The 21,978-nt window shown below is 37.3% G+C and overlaps 1 protein-coding gene across 1 annotated transcript; it reads right to left on the reverse strand.

Annotated features, from left to right (window-relative positions):
* Positions 1 to 1,985: 1,985 nt before the first annotated feature.
* On the reverse strand, positions 1,986 to 21,705 carry LIPI (lipase I). Its single transcript, XM_054841364.1, has 10 exons — positions 21,496 to 21,705; positions 17,986 to 18,362; positions 16,217 to 16,325; positions 13,617 to 13,718; positions 12,091 to 12,180; positions 10,746 to 10,913; positions 9,103 to 9,195; positions 6,528 to 6,639; positions 5,984 to 6,157; positions 1,986 to 2,301 (listed from the first exon to the last, which is right to left on the reverse strand). The coding sequence occupies exons 1-10, from the start codon at positions 21,542 to 21,544 to the stop codon at positions 2,208 to 2,210; spliced, it is 1,368 nt and encodes a 455-aa protein (XP_054697339.1). The 5' UTR covers positions 21,545 to 21,705; the 3' UTR covers positions 1,986 to 2,207.
* Positions 21,706 to 21,978: the final 273 nt, after the last annotated feature.

Genomic DNA, 21,978 nt, shown 5'->3' on the forward strand with positions numbered 1-21,978 from the left:
TTTAAATAGAGTGAGCTGTTGAAAATCAAGCTCATACGGGTAAACAATCCACAAAATAGGGGGAAAAAACACTCGTTTGACAACTACATCAATAATAGCTGTGGTAATAAACAAGCACTCACTTCCATTACTGGGAAGAGCAGTACATCTACCCTTTATGCTGCCAATTTAGAGCTAATAAAATTTCATTAGTTTTTTCAAATATTAACTTGTAATTGAATATCTCAAGCAAAATAAAAGTTTATAGTCAAAAATCATATTCATACCTCTGTACTTCAGTTCTTCTCAGCAGGACATAAAATCAATGGGGGAAAAAAGACTATAAAAGGTTAAAAAAATAAAAAATTTAAAAACATATAAAAATATAAAACTTCAAAGAATTTGTAGAAAGCAACATTAAAAGGAAACTTAAGAGGCTATCTGATAAATTTCTATGCCTGAACATTTGTGTCACATGTCACCCATTGAAAGATTCTAGTTCAAGACATTTGAAATTTACTCTCAAGTCTCTCTGCTTTTTTTAAAGTGACATAAGAAACAGGTGTTTGGAGGCAAGGTGATGGAGGTAAGGAGGCTCAGATACCTATAAAGGGGAAGCGAGGGGTGATGAAAGCAAGGCTGGACAAAAACCTGCAGAATGAAAACAAACAGAATAACAGCAATTTAAAAAAAAGGGAGAAATTAAAAAAAAAAAAAAAAAAAACACACCCCTCCATACACATGCATATAAGCAGACAAAAATGTCTCTTCCAGTGTACCTCCTAATGACTTCCTCAGAGAAAAGGAACAAAGAAGCACACAATAAAATGATAAAGCTGAGTAAGACACCACCTGAGAAAACCTGTGGTAATGTAATTACTGTTTCTATAGATTTTTTTTTCTGTTTTTTTAAAAGTCAGTCCATGAGCAAGTCTGTCTGCAGTTCTGTATATTTTTTTGGTGTGTCTAGACAAGTAAAAGCATGTGCAATGGCTGGTTCAGAGCTTTGCACATACTGACCAGCATGCTGGAGCTGCCTCTTGCAATGAAAAGGGCAAAGTTATAACTTGCTTTCCCTTCCTCAGGATGTTATCTTCCATCTTCCTTCTCATCCAGCTGTTGACTTTCAATAAAACTTACAATTCATAGGTTTTGGACATCCCACTCCATTGAAATTCAGATGAAATTGGTTAATAGGTTCAACCAAGTATCGCTGTCAAGAGCAGGGGCAGCGGGGGCATAGGAAAGAAAGGAAAAGGATAACATGCATAGGACACATTTACACAAGCAACCTGGGTTAAATACATAAAGCAACCTTAAAGAAGAAAAATACACATATCTGTTCTTGAATCAGTACCATCAGGAAAGGCAATCTGGCATTAGAAGATCTTTCCCTGGACTGGAGGAGGAAATGTTTGTGTAGGGCTTATTCCTGCTCACATTCCAATAGGTGAAAAGCTGTCATCAATCTCTACCTGAGCAGCAGCTCTGATTCCAAGAGGCCCAAAGAGAAACAGAATGGAAATGCATTTATTTCATCTTGAAGTTATTCTCTTCAGAACAGACTTTAGAATTACTTCATGTCTGAAATATCGCTGCCTTATCCATAGCTTTAATACAAAAAGACCTGGACAGTTGCAATAAAATTCATCTACGATGAGCATAAAGATAATTGATTTAAATAGCAAATTTACATACATGCTCACAAATCTTATTATTCTAGTTCTCGGACTGAGACATTATATAATGAGAAAACGTGAATTCATTTATCCAATGAACATAGCACAGCAAAACTGCTCTGTATTAGATCTGTAGATCACATGTACGGTATATTAAATTCACTTAGTAGACAGATAATTATGTTTCCATGTAAAAGCCATTACAAATGATAAATAATTAAATATATGTGTGACTTGACAAATAATGTGCCATGATTATGCAGATAACTCATATTTAATTCAGTAGTTGCTTCGCTGCTAACAAATAATAACAAATAGACTATCGCATGTTCTCCAACATGATACACTTTATTCAAATTTCCCAAATACACAGATATCTGAAAATTTCAATTAATTTCACCCTAAGGCACTCAAGGCAAGTAATGCATATTACCAAGTAGACTCCTGAAAATAAATCTAGCTTATCTCATTTCCTTTCTCATTGCAGTCTTTATCCTGAGGAAGAATCAAAATGTCACTGCAGTAGGAGAAATTAAGTTAGAAGAAGCTCTATCTTCGTGTACCCCTCTCTGGGCAAGGGATAGGTTTGAAGGTCAGTTCAGTGTTCTCCAACAGTACAAAATCATATCTGCACAGCTGCGGCCTACAAAAGTAGAAACAGAAAAAATGTGCACAACAGAAAAAGTTAAAATTAATAGAAAAATATTTCAGTATTTGAATTATTAAACTTCCAGTATTTACCACTTCTCAGAGACAGTACTCAGGACAAGAAGAAATGTCTTGTTTAAGTTTACACCCTATTTTACACATCACTGGAGTAGTTTTGCCATACTGTGAACATCAGCTGGATGGTGCAAAATAGCACAAGTAGGAAGTGTATGGCATTAGTCTGAAATAGGAAGATGCAATTATTCATCCATTAAAGCTATTAATCTGCATTCAAATTAATTCTTTAGAACAATGATCCAAGAACAGCCCAATTCCCGTTAACACTGGGCCTGAATAATTTATTTTGAGTTCCCTAGGTATGAAAGTTTCTCTGCTTTCATTCCACAGAGGAAAGTAAAAAACCACATCATAATACCTTTTAACTCTTTCAGTTGCAATGACAGCATGCGTAAGAAAGTTTCATGCAAGAGACTAGATTGTCATCTAACCACCTAGAAAACTCAGAACTTCATAATACTACATGAAAACATACAGAGATCACAAAAGGAGTCGCACACACACACAAAATCTTTCTTTTTGAGGTCAACATAGACGCTCTGCCATTTAGGGCAGAGACAGGACATAGCTCTGCCCTTTATGCACCATTATAGATAGACAGTGAGAGCTGGTTTGAACAGGCAAATACCCTCTGATGGCACCTCTAAGGACATACAAACTATGATACTTATTTTATTTAAAATTATCTTCTGTATTGCTCTGAACTCACAGATGTGGCTATACAATACAATCCACCTCGGACTGGGATATAGCATACAGTGAAACAGCTAAAGGACAAAGCCTGAGGAAGAACATCCCGCCGGGCACTCCTGTTGGTGCCCATTAGTGTGAGATTTCCAACCAGTCAAGGTTCCACCTGTCTGATGTGAAAGGACTGTTGGATTTCTGTATAAGAATTGGAACCTCACAAAGCTAACATAGTAGATTTAATGACTAAGAAGTTCAAGGCAAATTCTGGTACTGTGTATAACGCAAAGCACAGAATTTCATCCAGTCCTTCCCCCCCACTTTGTTTGGATTTGAATTTAATGGTTTAGTATTATATTATTTTTGAGGTGGGAGAGAAAAAAAAGACATAAAAGCGCAGAAATTGCCAGCATTTTAAAAGTCCTTATAAAAGACCATGAAAGAATTCACAGGTGAATTTCCAGCCAGAACAATGCCAGGTTATTATATACATCCATTTCCTGAGCTGACTTTCAATATCTCACGTAACAATACAATGCTGTATTTTAGCATGTTTGCAACAGTTTTTGCAACACAGCAGCAAAACATGTTAGCACAGCCACTTCTCCAACAGCAGTCATGACCTGGGAAGGGCTCTACCTAATACGATACTTAGACAAACGGTAATGATGAACACTAGAAATAAAAACGTATGGTTTCCAACATATCATGTCTCATTTGAAGTGCAATACATCTAAGCTTGTGATTACTGAGTACTAGGAATGCCTTACGGGAGCGTAGCCCTGGGCAAGGACCAGGGCTCCAGCTCACCGACAAGGAAGAAAACATAAATCTTTTTTTTTTTTTTCAGGTGAGGCTTTCATAATCCCTCACCCCATGTGGCTTCTCTGCTGTCTACTAAAAAGTAAGGACATGCCACACTCTCTTGTTCAGTAGAGGTATTAATAAGGTCATCTTTTTTTATTACTTCTGTTCTTGTTTTGGTTAAAAAACCCCAAAGGTGGCTGGGCTAAGTATCTTTGAGACATTTACTTTCCCCGTCAAATGAGTTTGAATTGACTGACAGGTTCAAAAGCTTTTTTGGGAGAACTAACACCTGGACACACACAAGTTAGGAAGGCTTTCTGGGTTTATGGGTGAGCAGGAATGATTTATCTCAAAGACCAGAAGAAGAGTCTGAAAATTATACATACCTTTTAGCACTCCTACATTCACACACCATCTGTCTGAATAATGGACCAGCCCAGTAGAAAATTGCCAGTGATATCCCCCAAACTCCCACTGTCTACTATTAACCCAGATCTGGGGAGACTGAGACTCCTATTGTCTTTTACCCCTGCACCTGTTCCCTGGTTTTTACCTACTACTTTGTTATATGAATAATTTAAATATTTTTAATGTAGTTTCTGGTTGATTATCCTGTATTCAAGTAATTGTTGTAATTATATGTAACAAAATAAGGTAAATATAGGTAGTTATAATTACAATGAGTAATTATGTAATTATGCCAACCAATAGTGTTATAACATCTGCATTTAAATTACCTTCTCATGCTGATTCAATACACTATTTCCCATTGCTATCTAAAAAGTATCTAATGTGCCTGTATGACTGCCATCTGATGAGGCTCTGTACAAAGGACTTTAATGGATCCTGTATTAAAGCAAATCAAGTGCATCTTACTTTAATACTAACAAGAGTCGGAGTAACAGGAATGAAAACTCAAAACCAGTGAGGGCTGTTCACTGAAAATCTTCTTATTTGCTAGATCATTATCTGAAATAGTCCTGAATGCTGATAGGCTTGCATCAAAGGTACTGAGTGTTCTGTTTCTTCTTAAGTCTCTCCCACTCATCTCCTCCTCTTTCCCAGTAAATATGAAATAGTACATTAATTTAACAAGGTTTCACAATTTATACAAAGTTTCATACCCAATTCCATTATCATATACCCAATTTTTACAAAATATCATACCCAATTACATTATCATATACCAAGTCAGAAAGCCTTAAATGTTATTTCTCAAGTTAACAGAATATACTGACTTAAGACTTACTCATATTTTAATATTATTCCCACTCATTACTTATTTGAGAACAATTATTAGGTTTTATTTTAAATTCTGACTTTGTCGAATCTGCCATTCATACAAAGCAAACAAACAGAACAACTCTAAAATAACATACTCTTCCTACTCCTGGATATTTCTTACCTATTCCATGCAATATGTTATTTTCACCAGATGCAAATGTAAAATTTAATTGCTAGTGCTATTGTACAAGTAACTCTGGAGATCTAAAAAGCAAACATATGGCAATACTGCTCAAGTATTTAAAACCAGAAATAATTAATAAAATCTTAGTAATGACACTCAATTATCAAAAAATGCAGATGATTTCATTTTAAGTGTAGCCAAGCATAGACTGTGTTTTGGTCTTGGAAGGTCTTTACCTTCAGCAACAAGACCAAAAACCTATTTTAGTCACACAAGTAGCTGAAGTGCTCCGTTTCGTATCTGAGTGTGAACAGCTGTGTACGGACACATGATTAAAATCAGAAAAGTGCTTAATAAAATTTATCTTCTGGAAGAGAACTTAACCATGCAGGTGTAGGTCAGGCTGGTCTAGGTAAGTGGTCCTTGAAAACCCTTTGTGACCCGGCAGCAGCAGCAGCAGCCGCCGGCTGTAACAAGCAGGTGTGACACCTACATGTACAAGGGTGCTGTGCACTAAGTGTTAATGTACAGAGCAGCTCTTCCGCATGATAAATTTGATCCTAGGTAGGATGAGAAGGATGTTCATGCGTTTAGGAATATGTGATTAAAAAAATCAATAGAGGGAAACACACATTTCTGAGGAAACATCCCGATTGGTTTAGTTGATACACAAGTTTGATACGTGACAAATGCTTACCTTTCTGGATTATTAAGGGATTTCAGCCTCATCTGGAGAATCCTAAGCTTGTGTTTCGGGCCTATTAAAGTCTTTGTAGAAAAGGTCAAGGAAATTTTTGATATATCGTCAAGGTCTTGGTAAAATCCAGTTAGTATCTTGACTCTCTTATATTGCTGAAATGTTGAAGCTTCACTAAAGAAAAACATTATTTCTAGTCAGGGTTTTGTTAGCTGAGTAACATTCATTATTGCTAGGCATTATTCTTAAGATCAGAAATCTTGTAAGATGTACTGACTTTGAGTGTTCAGAACAAGGACACCTAGAACTGGATTCAAACCAGCACCATGCGAGGACCTGGGCTAGTTGATAAATGGAGAGAGGGTCACTTCAGTGTGAGGAGCATTGCCTCTGACACTGAGCCATATCCCAGAAAAGGAGCCGTGGCCAAGTCTCAACAACCTCATGATACTTTTTTGACTTACAAGTTAACAAGCTAAAAGGTTTAGGGAACTCAGAAAATTAGTCCTATAAAGTGATAAAAAAGAGACAAAGCACAACATACCTATTCATCTCTGATTCTACTGTGTTTCCAGCATAATCTGTTATTTTCATTTTAATGAATCCTCTCCTAATGCTTTTATTCCAGGTAGTAATATCCAGTAAGTAGTTATACACTGCAAAAAGAAATAGAAAATTATACAATTCAAAGAATGACCTAACAGGACATAGTTGTTATTATCACCCTGTTAAAAGTATTCACTGGTTGATGATAGGAACAGCAACTCTTTACTTCTAAGTTACCAGCTCAAAGCAGAGTAAGAAGGCTAAGGACAAAAATTAGCTTCTACCAAATGGCCACTTGGAGTTCTATGAAATTAGTGTATCGTTTCCTTCAGTTCTTATAGGGCAAGGATTTGCATCAGAAAGTTACCATCAGAATTAGTAGGAAGAGTTTGACCTGCCTGAGGAAAAAACGCACATCAAGCCCTAACCAGCGCCTTCAGGTTTTGGCAAGCTCTGCAAAGAGGGGATTTGAGTTATTAGTGCAGCAACAGTATTATGTTACCCATAAAAGCGACATATCCAGAAAACAGCTGAGGTACACGGGCAAGGAGAGGGGAGGAACAGCACTGGCACAAGCTTTATGTATAGGCAAAGTGGGCAGTTAGCTAGGTGAGCAGATTAATTGGGTGGCAAAAGCTGATTAATTCCCATGCCTTGCTTGCCCAGCCTGAGCAAGAGCAGCAGTACAGGTCCTCCAAGCACCCTTCCCTCAGAGAAGTCAACTTGCCAAAACCTCTGTGTGGATACTAGAAAAACTGCATGGGGAAGACTGATGAAGAGGAGAGGGGGGTCTGATTGCTTTCCCACACTCGAGCCCCTTCTCCCGCTCCCCTGGAGGGCCCACGGGCTGAGGAAACCAGGCTGGCTACCTGGGGCTGGCACGCTCCACGCACTGGCACGGGGCTGACCTGCTCCGCCGTGCCCTCAGAAACCCCAACCTGGCCTTCTATTGCACTTCTGTATCCATCACCAATATTGTAACTGTGTGATGGCTACCCAGAGGAAACACAGCTTTACTACTCCCAAAGTAAGGAAGCCAATTCAAACCCTTTTTTTTTCTTTTCTTTTTTTTTTTTTAAGCATGTTGCTTTCTAACATTCTCTCCTAAAAGACCAAGCCTCACCTCGTATGAAAAACTTGTCCTGCTCAAGTTTACAGTTTCATTTAGCTTTAAGACCTCTTGTTTATTTCTATTTCCTCATGTTTTCTAATATCTAAGAATTAAAATAAGGCTTTAGTTAATAACCTCTTTTTCAGACTGTTTTAGTAGACTCATTTTTCTTCTTGACTTTGCATATTTTCCCTCAAATTTCTGCTGTCATTACAATGCTTCTTATTCCTCTCCCTGTGTCCCCCCCTATGTTTGGTAATATTTCTCCCCCTCTTTTCTCTCCTCTACCACCCCTGTCCCAGAATACTAAACATAATCTTTTCATTTTGCAATGTACTCTTTCCATCATCAGGATTCTGTCTGGTTGGATATTTGATGAATGCCCAGATTTAAATATGTATGAGAGTGAAAGCAAAGCCGTATTTTTCTGCAGGAAGAATGAATAAGGAGACAGACCTAGTGGCCTGTGCAGCCTTGAGAGCAAAGCCCAAGCAGACAGGAGCAGGGGAGAAGAGTGGGAGCAGGTTTGGGTTGAGCTGAGAGACCACTGGGAAGAGGAGTTATTTTATGTAAAATCCATCACATCTTCATTAACCTCTCCTTGGCCCTTTGGAAGAAACAGTGATGTAAGTAAGCATATAGTACCACTATAAAAAGATATTTGGTCACTGGTCAAAAAACTTGCCGAGATGATGGGAAAAGCTATTGGGAAAGCATGATTTCACTTCAGTTCCCTGTAAGCCTATCCCCATATGCCAAATCAAAGAACCTTAAACATAATCAATTCAAATGAGTGTGCTAACATTTGCTTACGGTGGTAAAGTCTGTTACTAAGAAGAGAAATTGGATGAGAATCTAAACTGGGCCTCTACATGGATAGGTAGATATCTAAACTGTTGCAGCTAAAGCCCATGCCATGAGAATTCATCCCCATAGAGTATAACCCTGAAACAGTCAGCTAAGTTTTCTCTCCACTCTTTTACTCCTAGGGTGACATGGACTTTTAAAAGCTGGAGTAGCTTTAGTGGACTGTGCGGTGGTCCCCTGCTGGGGTGGAACACAGAGGCATCTCTTTTTTGTCCCCCACCCAGGGCAGCCTCACTTCCCATTTTTGCTCTCTGAAAATGGCAGCAATGATCCCATCCCAGCAGGTTCTCTCAGTCTTTTTCCCTGTCACTTGATTCTCCTTTTTTGGCTTCCTTCTTCCTCTTGGCAGTCCATCCCCTTACTTTTAAAGTCACACCTCTTTCTCAGTTCATGCATTGCTTAGGCTTCTGCCACAATCATTCTTCATCTTCCTCCAGTCTGTGAACTGACACTTAGCTTATGGTGTATTGCACCATTTTACACAGCAGTTAGCAATAACTTTCTACTTTTAACATGCTTTCACTCCAGATCAGCTAACAAATAACAGCCATAACATTTCATAAAGAGCTTGTTATGTACGTATTCAGTCACTTACTACAGAATGGTTCTTGATCCGAGGTATCAAAATAAGCTTTCGTTGGTGAACTCATTGGGATTAACAGGTTTTTCCATCTATCAGCATAATAACCTGAAATCCAAAGTTTAACTATTTCATTTCAGACATCTAGCAAAATCATGATACATGTATAATTACACAAAAGAAACTCATCCGAAGTGATAGATTTGGCTTTAATTTTCTTAAATATTCTCTGAGAAAGTAAATTGACTTGAAAAATGCAGGAATCCCCTGAGTATAGGAGAACATAGTATGCAAGTATTTCATTCTTCTAATATATTTGTATCACTAAAATTGTTGTAATGTAACAGTTGGAAACTTTTTAGTCTAGAGTACTAACTCCAAAAAATAGTGCTTATACGCTCCTGCAGAAGTAATAAAAACAAACCCAAAAAGTAGCCCACGTATTTGCAGAGAACAGTTACAGAACAGCTTCACATTAGGTAAAATTTCTTCCTTTCTTATTTGAATCATTACAGTAAATAATTTTAAACCCTTTAGTTTATAATTGTGTATATTATTTAATAAAATGTTAGATACTCTCTAAACCTCCTAAGCTTATGGATGTAGTGTAGAAAGAACTTTTGGTTTATATGCTTATTGTCTTTGGGGCTTGATAACAGTCCTCATTTCTAAACTGGCTGATCCTATTCTCTCCCTCTTGATGTCTTTACCTAGAGTGGGCAACGAGGGCTAGTTCCAGGCTGCAGAGCTGCCACTGCAAGGCAGCAAGCAGGAAAGCTTCTTGCAGTAGAAGGATGCTGCTTCTCCTCTCAGTTCCCAGATTCAGCTGCCTGCCATTTCCTCAGAGGTTTTATGGTTACAAAAACAAAAAAAAAAACAAAAAAACCAAAAACAAACAAAAAAAAGTGGCAGCTGACTGGCCAAATATTTCTCCACTTCTAGCTCAGGCATTCTGTGTGAGTGCATCAGGCATGGCTAATAACCATGCTGGGGAAGTCCTGGAGCCTTTCTGCCCTACTATAAGATCCCATTATGGTTGGGGTTTATTGTAAAATAGCATACAGATCTGTCTATCTATGCTTTTTCTTCAAACTGGATCTAATATGGATGTACATCCTAATATAAGGATGTAAAAAAGACAAGGTACGAATTGAAAGTTAACTTCTAGCTCTTTTCAAACCCTCTCCAGATCCTCCCTAAAAGCAATAAAACCCCAAAAAACTAAAACCCCCTCCAAATAAAAGCTTGATTCCAAAAGAAGATCCAGAGAAACCATGAAGTTGCTATAAATGTCATTACTCTTAAATAAAAACCACAGGTACTCTAGGGATAATAACACACTGTGAAAGTCTAAAGTGATGAATTAAGTAGAATCAGTTTGTCAGTAGAAAGGAAATACATCGTGAACCCATTTCAGACTGGAAAGCCTAATGATCAAACATTAGGAACATCCAGCACCTGTGTCTAAGAGAGATAACTCTAAAGCAGACAAACCCATAAACTTTAAACTACTTTAAACAGTATGCAGCTCTGCATGTGATCAATCTCTACAGATCCCTTCACACGATACTACAGATCTCTGGAGTAGCCCCAGAAAGAGCTGGTCTGGATTTTCCGAGCAATCTCACCCAGCCCAGAGCAGATGTGATAATGCTTACCCAGTACTGGACAGGACATTGGCTGGAAAGCTTCACAATCAACACATTTTCCTCTCTTGTAATCCAAGTAAGAGTCACAAGGATATGTTATTATGTTGCACTTTCTTTTCAAAGATGATAAGAAGAGGAAGACAGATCTTTGATGGTCACACTTAAAATATCGAAGTCCTTCATGAAAGAAGAAACAAAATATACAAAGACTATGTAATAATTTTTCTTCACGAAAGAAAAGGTGTTATCAAAGTAATCCCATTTACCTGAGTCATTCTTAGTTAGCCATGCTTTTATTCTCTGGTTAGTTGACTACCAAGTGCAAAAAATGGATGCGCACACACACAAGAAGAAATTGAAGACTATTTTGAATATTACAGGTACAGAGAAAAGTCTACAGTTTTATATGTAAGAAATAGTCTACTAAGTCACATCAAATTTACAGAGTTTTTTGTTAGAAAGCATAAGTCTGGGTTAAAATTTGCCTTGTTCCATCCAGTGCAGAACCTTTTGGCAGAAAAATTACTGAGAGGAATATTTCAGAGATTCTTCTCCCTAATTTTTGGGGGTAATACAACAAAGCAAAACAAACTCTCCTAGCCAAATGTACTCTGAGAATTGTACAGACGAAGATGATCCTGAGCGTTAAGGGATTCTCCCATACTCGCAGACACACAACTGGAAGCCCTATGCTTTTGCAGCAGCTCTAATTCATAGCAGCACTGTGCAGATTAGTAATAGAAACGTAGACAGACATAAACATATCCAAAAAGAGTAAACAAAAACAATGGGCAGCAACCTTGCCTAAGGTTTACAGAGGTTGAAATAAGCAAAATTCTGCAGCAAAAGATCATGTTGTAAAACTGTTTTCATGCTAAGGCCTAAAAGACCTGTGCAAAACCTAGTTCATCATTGCCAGCCAGGAGGAACCTAAGACCCCATAAAGACTTGAAAGCTTTTCCTTTCATGCCATATGCAAGTGATGCGGTCAAAACCACTTGGACACAAACATCTTCCCCCATGCCTGGCCATACATAAACACAGAAAAATAAAAATCACTATATGCAGATTGTATATATAATACAATACTATAATTCCATCATGCCAATAATAATTGTATGGTGGAATATATATGCTTATAGGAATATCTTTATTAAAAAAAGATATCAAATGTCTTTGTTATTTCTCATTTGCCGAGTGGGGATGGAAATGAAAGAATACAATGCCCTCAGCTCCCACATTACCAGATATGTGCAGTATCCATTGAATTCAGTTTAACCTTTTTTGATTTGATCTCAAACTCTTTTCTCATTAATTGAACACATTCTTATTAATTGAACACATTTTTATTTACCACTGAATACTGTTTGTGGACAACCAGGCTGATCCATTCCTCCATTTGGATAGAAATCAATGGTTCCCAAAGGTTTCTTGAAACCTAGTGCTAAAGTAAAAACATCATGAATCAAAAAACCATAAACAGAATTATGCAGTCAATTATTTATCATTACATTCATTACAACATAACACGGAATCCTTTAAGAAAATTTTTGCAATTATACTGTTCTTTTGTTCTTTAAATGGAAGTCATGAGTTAAATAAAATCCATGGGTTTTTTTGTTTTTAAGAAAATTGTACACATGCAAAATGCTGCACACAAATCTATACAAATTTGTGTAAGATTCCTACTGCCACAAAAGAAAAAGGAAAGAACAGAAGCAACTATTCAGTGCTGTAGCTGAGACAAAGAAATTTATGAAATTCATGTTCATTCCAGCAACCAAAATTCTTTCCCAATGTAATTTTCATTGGAGTAAGATTTTCCATTTTTGCACGACATTGGATTCTGAACTACACTAACGTAAGCAGTATATCAAAGTAGAAAAATCTGTATCCATCCTGTAAAAGACCATAAGTAATATTTAGCTTAGTCTGACCTACCTTCCTTTTTAGCACACATTAGCTTTATTCACATAATTGGAACATTACAAAAATTGGTATTTTACAGCTTTGCATATAAATTTGTATAGTAAAATTCTTAATTGTTAATATTATTAAAGAAATGTATATGAAACTACACAAATAATGGGACAACAGTGTTAGGTTTGAAAGGTTTACTTATGGTTTTGAGAACAAAATTAAACCAGATTATAGCATGGATGCAGCAGACTGTACAATGTTCTTCATTTTAACCTTACAGTAATGTGATTTAGAATTTTAAGCAGTGGATCTGTAGTGTACTAATGTGACACAGGTGAGACTGGCTGTCTCAGAAGGGACTAACTCAGTATAATCATGTGCTTACAACCTCTATGTTCATACACACTAGCACAGGAAAAGAATGTTAATGCTAAACTATTTTGGAAATAGCAGTATCATCAATTAATGCAGTAGGCATGCTTTATTCAAAGTGCAGACTTGCTTTTTTCATATTCAGAAGGAATATACTATAACAAACAAGACATAAATGACAGTGCTGCAATCACTACTTTGGCGTGACGTTAAACGGACTCATGACTATACGGTTATCTACGTACGCTGCTGGGCGTAAAAGTTGTTTCAATATTTTCAGGTTCAGTCATGAAGCTTCACCCACTCAATAACATGGCTACTTCTGTTGGAACTGAACAAAATGGCCCATCATTGCTTAAGCCATTAGCAAAGTTGAGTTTCGATTTCTTGATGAATAGGTATAATAACATATAGTATGATTTCAAAAGTATAGACATTGTTAGCAAGCAACAGCACAGGAATCCACCTGATAACAAAAAATATACTTCTGCAGCATTATTTGGATGTTACTGAAACAGCTTATTCCTTCTCTTTTGCTTTCCTGCCTTTCCTCAAGTTGAAATAGGAAAGTTAAGGCTGAGTCATTACCATCGCTATCTGAATGGATTACATCAACAAATTGTGCATCCGTACGATCTAGTCTCCCCTCTGGTGGTTCTCGAGTGAACAAAGGGCCCGCTGGATCAAGACCTAAATGAAAATAACACTAGAATTACAAATCCTGGGGTCCGTTTCTACAGATATATACAAGACCAACATTTGAGCATTATTCATCAATGACTTCATTTTCCTGGGATAAAAACAAAAACCAGCACAATTTTCTCAAGTTTTCATTCTTCAACTTACTAAGCAAACCAAGGGCTCTTAACACAAGACTGATCAGCCCGTATCTTTGAATTTCTCTCTCTTAATTAGTTGTGCTCATCTCCCAGTTCTGTAGATGAATTATAAGCCAACAGAATTAGGGATCAAATCAGGAGTATTAATTTTGTCCTTTTTCCCAGAAAATGCCATACCTACTATGTACTTCATAAAAACAAAATGCACAATATAACTACTCTCACCACCAGAACACAAGATGAAGACACATTGGATGGACACAATTTCAAACATGCCTCAATCATTTTATCAGTTGGTGTTGAAATTAATTACAGAAAAACATTGTTATATACAACTACGTGAAATAATAATTTTTGGCCACGTTTTCACCTGAAGGAGGTTTGGAAATCTTATAATCAAATGAAAACTCAACTATGACAAACGAGATTCCAACTGAGATCTACAAAAAGCACTTTATATGAAGGAGGAGGGGATTTGGGTGGCAAAATGTTCAAAGATTAAACACTGCATGTTCTCGTTCATTTTAGGGATGTTGTGCAGCCCTGAAGACTGATAATTTTCAAGATGTTAATCTCTGTCCTTCACGGGAAAGTGAAATTGTTAGCTGAGGTTTGCTCTTCTCTTATTTTCTTGACAACAAAAGCACAAAGAGGGGAAATGAAAAAGCAGCAAAGATGGAAAATACAACTGTCAAGGCAAAACATATTCCTACACTTAGCTGACTTCTGATTGCATTCTCACTGATTGAGAGACAGGGACATAGTATGACCTTAGCTTATTCAAATTTGTATTATGGCTTAACTGGCAGATGTTCTTTAAGAACTAGTCTAGGAAGGTTCTCTCTCAAGGTCAAGATAACCAAGATCCAAACTCCAGCAAGGGATCATGGAATGCCGGGAATTCACATTAATAGTACCCCAGGTGACAAAGGTCATCATTTTAGTCCACTAATTAGTTTTATATTTCAGAAGCCTCCAAACAGTTAAGAAGAAAATATATATATATTTTTTTTTTTTTAAATCTCATTTTTCCAACATCAGTTTTGGTCACCAGCTCAAATTGTTTGAAAGAAAGAGGATCAAAACAGTCAAGAGGTTATGATCCTTGAGGGTTTGAACTACTCAATCTTTGCCTTTATTCATCCATACCTGTAATTATAAGAATGTGATTGAAACATGTCATATAATTGCGAGCATCTGAGCTTAGAAATGACATGGATCTTCTAGCTCCCAATTATCGTACAGAGAGGACACAGACCTGCTAACCTAGCACTGTAATCGAGACTGTCTCCAACCAGTGACACCACCAAACTAGGGAATTGTGGAAAGTGCAAATGACTATTCTTAAATAAAGGAGTATAGCTGGAGCCTATCACACCCTTAGAAAATGCCCTGACTTTCAGATTACTGTACTAAAAGAGGACGAGTCTTTAATTCTCCTTCTTAAAGCTGGCTACTGGCTCCTCTTACATTTTGGGAAAAAATTACTTAAGTACTCTGAAGAGAGTGTTTGGAGCTATGAATCTCAAGGAGAGGTAACTGCCTCCTTTCAGCCTGAAAACAGCTGCTCTCTTAAATCCAAAACACTATCAGGATCCAACAGTCCCTTCTCCCCTTAGCACCTTTTCTGACAGTTAGCTTAGTGAGCTGCCTTCTCAGCACTGCTAGCTGCAGTGAGTTTTGCTCTTTCACCACAAGAAGTATCTGGAGCCTGTGCACCCAAATTAGCACTGTGGGTTCTGCCCTAGGAACCAGCATCTAAAAGTTAATCCTAAACTTTGTACAACCCGGCTCCTGCAACATGTACCCAAATGACGGTACTCCAATTTTTACCATATGCGCCACTTCCCGCAGATGACAATGCTGACAATGTGACGTGTATGAGGTAAGATTTGCAGTATCCATACACAGGCTGGACACCTGATTTAATCTCCCTGTAGCAGAGAGCTCAACATAGTAAAACCTGCACCATGTCCAGATACCTCAAACTGAAACTAAATCCTTGTGCCTGATTCCTGTGGTCTGACCAAGAGCTTTTGAATTTCCCTTCAGAGGGACCTGACTTGCTCCATCAACTAGACAGAAACTCATTTAACTTAAGTGGCATTTGGGATGTAGCACTCAATTTTCATTGGAGAGACTAGAGGTAAACAGGTTGGAAACTTATGTCCTGAACTCAGACTTTCACAATTTTCTGAACTTCTATCAGGGATACATTTTGCCTAGTGTACGTTACTAAATACCCAGTTCTCATTTGTCGATATTTCAGCGCTAGCATCTATGTGATTCGCAGCTATGACAACAACACAAGGTACATTAGAATACATGTATTGGGATTAAAAGACTTACCTGTAATTCTGCCGATTTTGCCTTTATACTTCTGGCCAACAAAACCAGCTATATGAGCCCCAAGACTAACACCAATCATATACATAGTGTCAAGAGAAGCTCCATCTACCTGTTGGGGAAAAAAACCCGCAAAGCCACAACCACACACATGGTTAATTGAACGGACATCAGAAGGCTGATTTAAGTTTTCACTTTTTGTCAGTACTCTAAGTTATACTTCTAACTCTCTAACTTTAAAAACAAATGGAAATTACAAAGTTCTTTTCAGTTTGACATTCTGTACTAGTTAAACAGTGTAGTAATTATGAAATTCTTTGACTAGAAAAATGTAAAAAGGAAGCTTGAGTCACATTTTTTCCAAACTGTCACACTAGTTAGAAGAGGAGCACAGGGAGGGAAGAGGAAGGTATTTACCAGATACCAGAAAGATGAACCAAAACTATGAACTAGGGAAAAAAATTTTAAAAAAATCTATCTCCCCCTGCCTTATTCTTCCAGTAAAATAAATTCAAAACATAATACCATTGACACTTATACCACAGATCTGCTGAATAACGATGCCAAACACACACCTGCAGGAAAGCCTTAAGATGCCCATTCTAGAAAACAGGCAGTATTTAAAAAAAAAAAAAATCTACCAAAGAGCTCTCAAACAGTATCAGCAGACCTGTTAGAATCTCTGCAAAGTGATGGGATGATATGTGGGACCTGAAATATTAATGCATCTCAAAATTCATTAACAAGGCCTCACAGCAGCTTGCATCTGTGAAACTGATAGCTGTGGGACACAACATACCCCACCACCATCACTTTGATGACTTGCGCAACAAGATTGGCCCAAGCATGTCCTTCAGTCATTGCTTTGCCAGGCAGATCTGTAACCAGCAATTAACCAAAAATCTGCATCAAGAAATTTGCAAATACACCTTTTTAACCCGTTCTGGATTGGAGACTGTTCTTATAGTCCTATTTTATTTTTCTATTCCATAACAATAAATTTACTGTCATAATTACAAATTGTTATCACTATATCTAGTCCCAGAGGGTAGATTCTGACAGGATATCTCCTCTTTCACCTCATCCTTTCTCAAAATGCTGGGGTTTTTTCTCAAATTCCACATGAATATTTCCTTACTGCACAGCATTCAAAACTTCTAAAAATAGCTGGGAAAAGAAGTGGTGAGAATGGAAGAAAACTCAAGTGATAAATCTAACAATGCCATAAATGAGATGATAACATGTTTTGTTCATGTGATTAAGCAATAAATCTAAAGCCCAGTTAAGACCACTGGCATCAAGAGCTGTTTCAGCAACTCCCTCTAGAATCAAGAAGTTTGTATCATTTTGAAACAAATATTTCTATCTCTGCCAGTGAATCCTTTTTCATTTAAAATCTTTAACTATAGTAGTTTAATAGTAAAAAGAGTAGTGTAATGTTTCTGTAAAATTTTAATGCTGCATACTATTTGAACATCTCTCGCTTCACCTCCCCGCTGGTGCGTTCACTCTTTCAAGAAAGCGTAAAACATCCAGCTGGCTAAAGAAATTAGATGCCATCTCTGCTGTACTTCAGGGAAAGGGAAATAAGAACTCAGGGGAAGTTAAAGATATGCAGTAATAACTGTATGCAAAGTTAGTAAATACTTTGGTAAAGAAATGTCATTTGATATTGTTCGCTGGGCTTCTCTTTAGACATATTTTAAATATCCATTCTCACTTAAACTATGCTATTTAAACTTAGTCAGAACAGATGCAACTCTCTGCCTTACCAGCATCTGGTCAACATAGTTCTTCAGTATTTCTGCAACTTTTCTGCAGTTTTCAACAGCAGTTATGTAATTCACAGTTGTAGCACCACGATTCCAATCAACTATAATGAGATTAATATCCTCTGAAGACAGTAAAAGCTCCTTTATGCCACCTAGCCATGCCGGTGGAGATCCTGTTGGTCTGAAGCCATGAATAACAAAGACAATTTTCTTGGAGGTATTAAGGTACTCAGATGCAGTAACATTATGTTCAATGAGTCTCTCAGAACAATTTGGATTTTCCCTTGTGTGTAGCAGTAGCTGAACTTGGAGTTCTGTTCCAGACAAAGCATTGCCTATATTAAGATCTGTAAATTCAGGACATTTTTTCTCCTCATCTGAAAAAGATGAAAATGTTAGACAGTCATTTGATGAGTTAGACCACCTGAAATACCACCTCTTCATTTTTCTTTCCACATTTTTCAACTAAAAGTGAAGAACTTCCATTTTCTTCACTTCAGACCTTTGGAATGAGGTGCTAGAATATGCACTGAACAACAAGGACACACAGTTTAACTAATGATTCTGCAGATACCACTATGCTCCTCTGAACCCTTCATATACAAAATTAACCTTTCTAATTGTTCCTGAACCATATATTTTCTCCATAACAAGTACACAGTAGTAGTCTGCGTTGATAAGATCCTTTGCTTAACCATCAAAGTAGGTTCTCAGAATTTTTTCACAGCTAGTGTATGTTGTATAAACAGGAAGACCGCTGTGGTTGTATCTTCCTCTTTTGGCCAGGGTGTCAAAGTTGCCAATCCTTAGACCTTATTGTTTGATCTAGCAATAAGAAACAGTTGCCGGACAGTACAGAGGTGATCCAGAACCCTGCCCTTGTTTTGGATCACCATAAGGACACTATTACCAAGAAATAAAGAAAGAAGAAAAAAAGGATCTTGTTCTGAGTTTGAAAAAGTAAGAATCTGTAAGGTCAATGTACACAATGGCACAAGAAAAAATGTGGTATTTAGCATTTCTGTACTCAGACACTTATGGTATACAAGGTTAAGCTGTAGATCGGTCAGGATCAGGAAGAGGATGGAGGTTTTCAAGAGTCTAAAAGGAATTTTTCCCCTGTGTGCTTATCAACGTCAAAAGTTAACGCTTTGAAAAGTATCCTTTGTGACTGAGGTCACATTGCGTGGATAAGCCACTTCAGGATTCTGGGCACAATGCTGATGCCTGTCACAATTCTTCTGTATGGCCTCTTCACCTTTGCTATGGTGTTAGCTGGTGTGTGGACAAAGAAATTTGGGCCAATCTCTTGACTTCTAGTGGGCTATGCAACTTTACACAAGGTTTTTGTCTGATATTTAATGGCACCTTTCTCAACTTCTCTGTCATTAACAACTTTGTAAAGCAAGACTCAGTCAGCTTCTAGAAAGCAAAAGTAGGAAGAGAAACAGTACCTACTCAGTTCCTTAAAAAATAATAAAAAAGTAACCTGAATTTCTCAGAATTTTTGAGTTACAGGAGAGGCAGTTCTAGCTCTTCTCCTTTTCCCAGCAAGTGGCCAGCAGGCAGAACCAAACCTACCGCATTTGCACATCTGAGATGGACAGCGAGCCCTCACCGGTTTATAAAGCTGCGAAGGGCAAGAAAGTGCGGGGGCGGGGGGAGGGTTACAAGGTATCTGAAAAATATATTTTATACTATAGTACAGATCTAAGCAAAGCTAAACAAGATGAATTACAGACCGAAGATGCAGTAAAGATGCTGTAAACACACTAATTCCCTTAGGGAACTAGACCAATCACCTCTAGGCCAAATCATGTATCTACAATGACTCAGCCAGTCACTTACGGACTGGACATCACAAAAAATAATGGATGTTTGCAAACCAGAGGAGGGTTGGAGTTACAGAGTGTTAGAAATTACCAGAAACTTCCTGTCTCAAATCGTTCATGCCCATCATCACCTTATGGCAATAGCTACAATTATTAAGTCTAGGAAAAGTTAGAATTACCTATATTTCACCATAAAGATCACTGTTCTCATTTTAACATTGAATAACTTAAGTAACTTTCACTGTGTTTACTGGACAGGTTATTAACTAACTAATGGTACAGGAAAGCAACTCAGATTCATTGCTGAGACTTATCCAAGAAGAATTTCTGAAATTAAGAGCTGTTCAGCTGCAGTTGCCTTGAATTTAGTGAAAACAGTATTCAAGAACCTGGTAAAATGTCATACATGCGACATGATACTGAGATGTTAATAGAATGTGTCACATTTAATCTCTACTTTTCATAAAATGATATATGACAATAAAACTAGAATAGAAATTCTATTACACAAATGTCACATACAAAGCTAAATGATAAAAACCAGCCACTTGATTAAATTTTTTCTATTCAGATTCAAAGCTACAACATGAAACTCTTTCATTTTTGCCTAATACTGTTCTTAAATCCAAGTTTAATCACTGATCCTTATAATTCACTCCCACATATCTAACACAGAAAAGATTAATGCTAAGATATTGTTGAAGTGTTCCTCCACATCCATTTAAGTGTTTTGATTTCTTATCATTTGATTGGTAGAAATAAGAATTAATTCTTCTAAAGCCAGTGGAATGACAGTGACATAAACCAGAGACACAGTCCGGTCCACGGAAGTGAGAAATCTATCACAAGGAAATTATTTTAACTGACGAAACCTATTTACTAACTGGGAAACGTCAAAAGGAAACAACTCGTTTACTTATGGCGGTGAAATGACAGAAGTTATTCTTTGACAAGTAAGTAAGGAAAAAAAAAAGATGATGTCTTTACTGTGGAATTAGACACATACTATAAATAGATTTATAGATTTAATACTTTGAATTGTTTAGCGAGGAGTCATTGAGGGAAGGTTTTTCAAACTCCTGATTGATTACTGGAAGGAATACACAGCTGCCATTTGTGCACGCGTGTGGGAGTACTGCCACACACTTTTCTGTACAGTCCGAACATACAGATAGGCGTTGGGCAGTTACATATGCTGTTTAACTCGGCTAATACACAATTTTAACTTTCCTGTGTACATTTGTAGGCATTGTAAGTACCTTCTGTGGTTGAAAAGGGGAAAATCTTAAGTGTACACTGACTTTCTTGTAACTAAATTTTACTATTTAAAGCATAACGCATAACTTGAAAACCTGTCAACCTATTGGATCAGCAATAAACGTACGTTAATATGTTAAAACTATTTCACAATTACCTCTTTACTTCGTACAAAGTGCACATACCTGAGCGTGTCCCTGTGTAAAGTACAGCCAGAGATAAAGTATCAGGCTTTGTTCTATTTACTTTAAAATGAAAACCTATGTCTCAGTTTTAAAGTGATCAAATTCTCTTTACTAATCGTCTGCTCCACTAGGCGTAATTCACAAGGTTTAATCTTTTGGCCAACTTAAATGAAGGAATATTCTTTTTTTTTACGCTTGAATAAAGCCATTGCGAAGAATAAGCTAATGGTTCTTACCTGATTTCACCCAGTATATCAAACAGATGAAGAAACACAATTTCAGCATGTGGAAATGGAGAAAAGCAATATGTAATATCCACAGAGAAGTGGCAAATCTAGCTTCGCCTTATAGTATGCTAGATTTCTAACCTAACTGAATGCCACTAGTGAAGTAAGTGACATGTAGAGTAGGAAGCAGAAAGCGAAGCTGTATTCAAGCTTCTGCAATTCATGGCTCCTCCTATTGAATGACTTCAGTAGGTAGGGTGGTTTCTGGTCTTTAAGGGTTGGGACTGTTTTTCAATCTATTTCCCTCTCTCTTTGCTCTCAGCAGATTTACACGTAAGCAATTGATGTCATATATTACTGACAACTCTGTTACACGCGTGGAATTTAGGAAGCAGAGTAACTAGATGTACATCACAATACAGACCCACCACGTCTTTTTAAAAGCGTGTCGCTCAATTGCAATCAGAGATGCTGGGATGGGCAAAAGAAACT

This window comes from Grus americana, chromosome 1, assembly GCF_028858705.1.
Source record: "Grus americana isolate bGruAme1 chromosome 1, bGruAme1.mat, whole genome shotgun sequence".
Taxonomy (NCBI): domain Eukaryota; kingdom Metazoa; phylum Chordata; class Aves; order Gruiformes; family Gruidae; genus Grus; species Grus americana.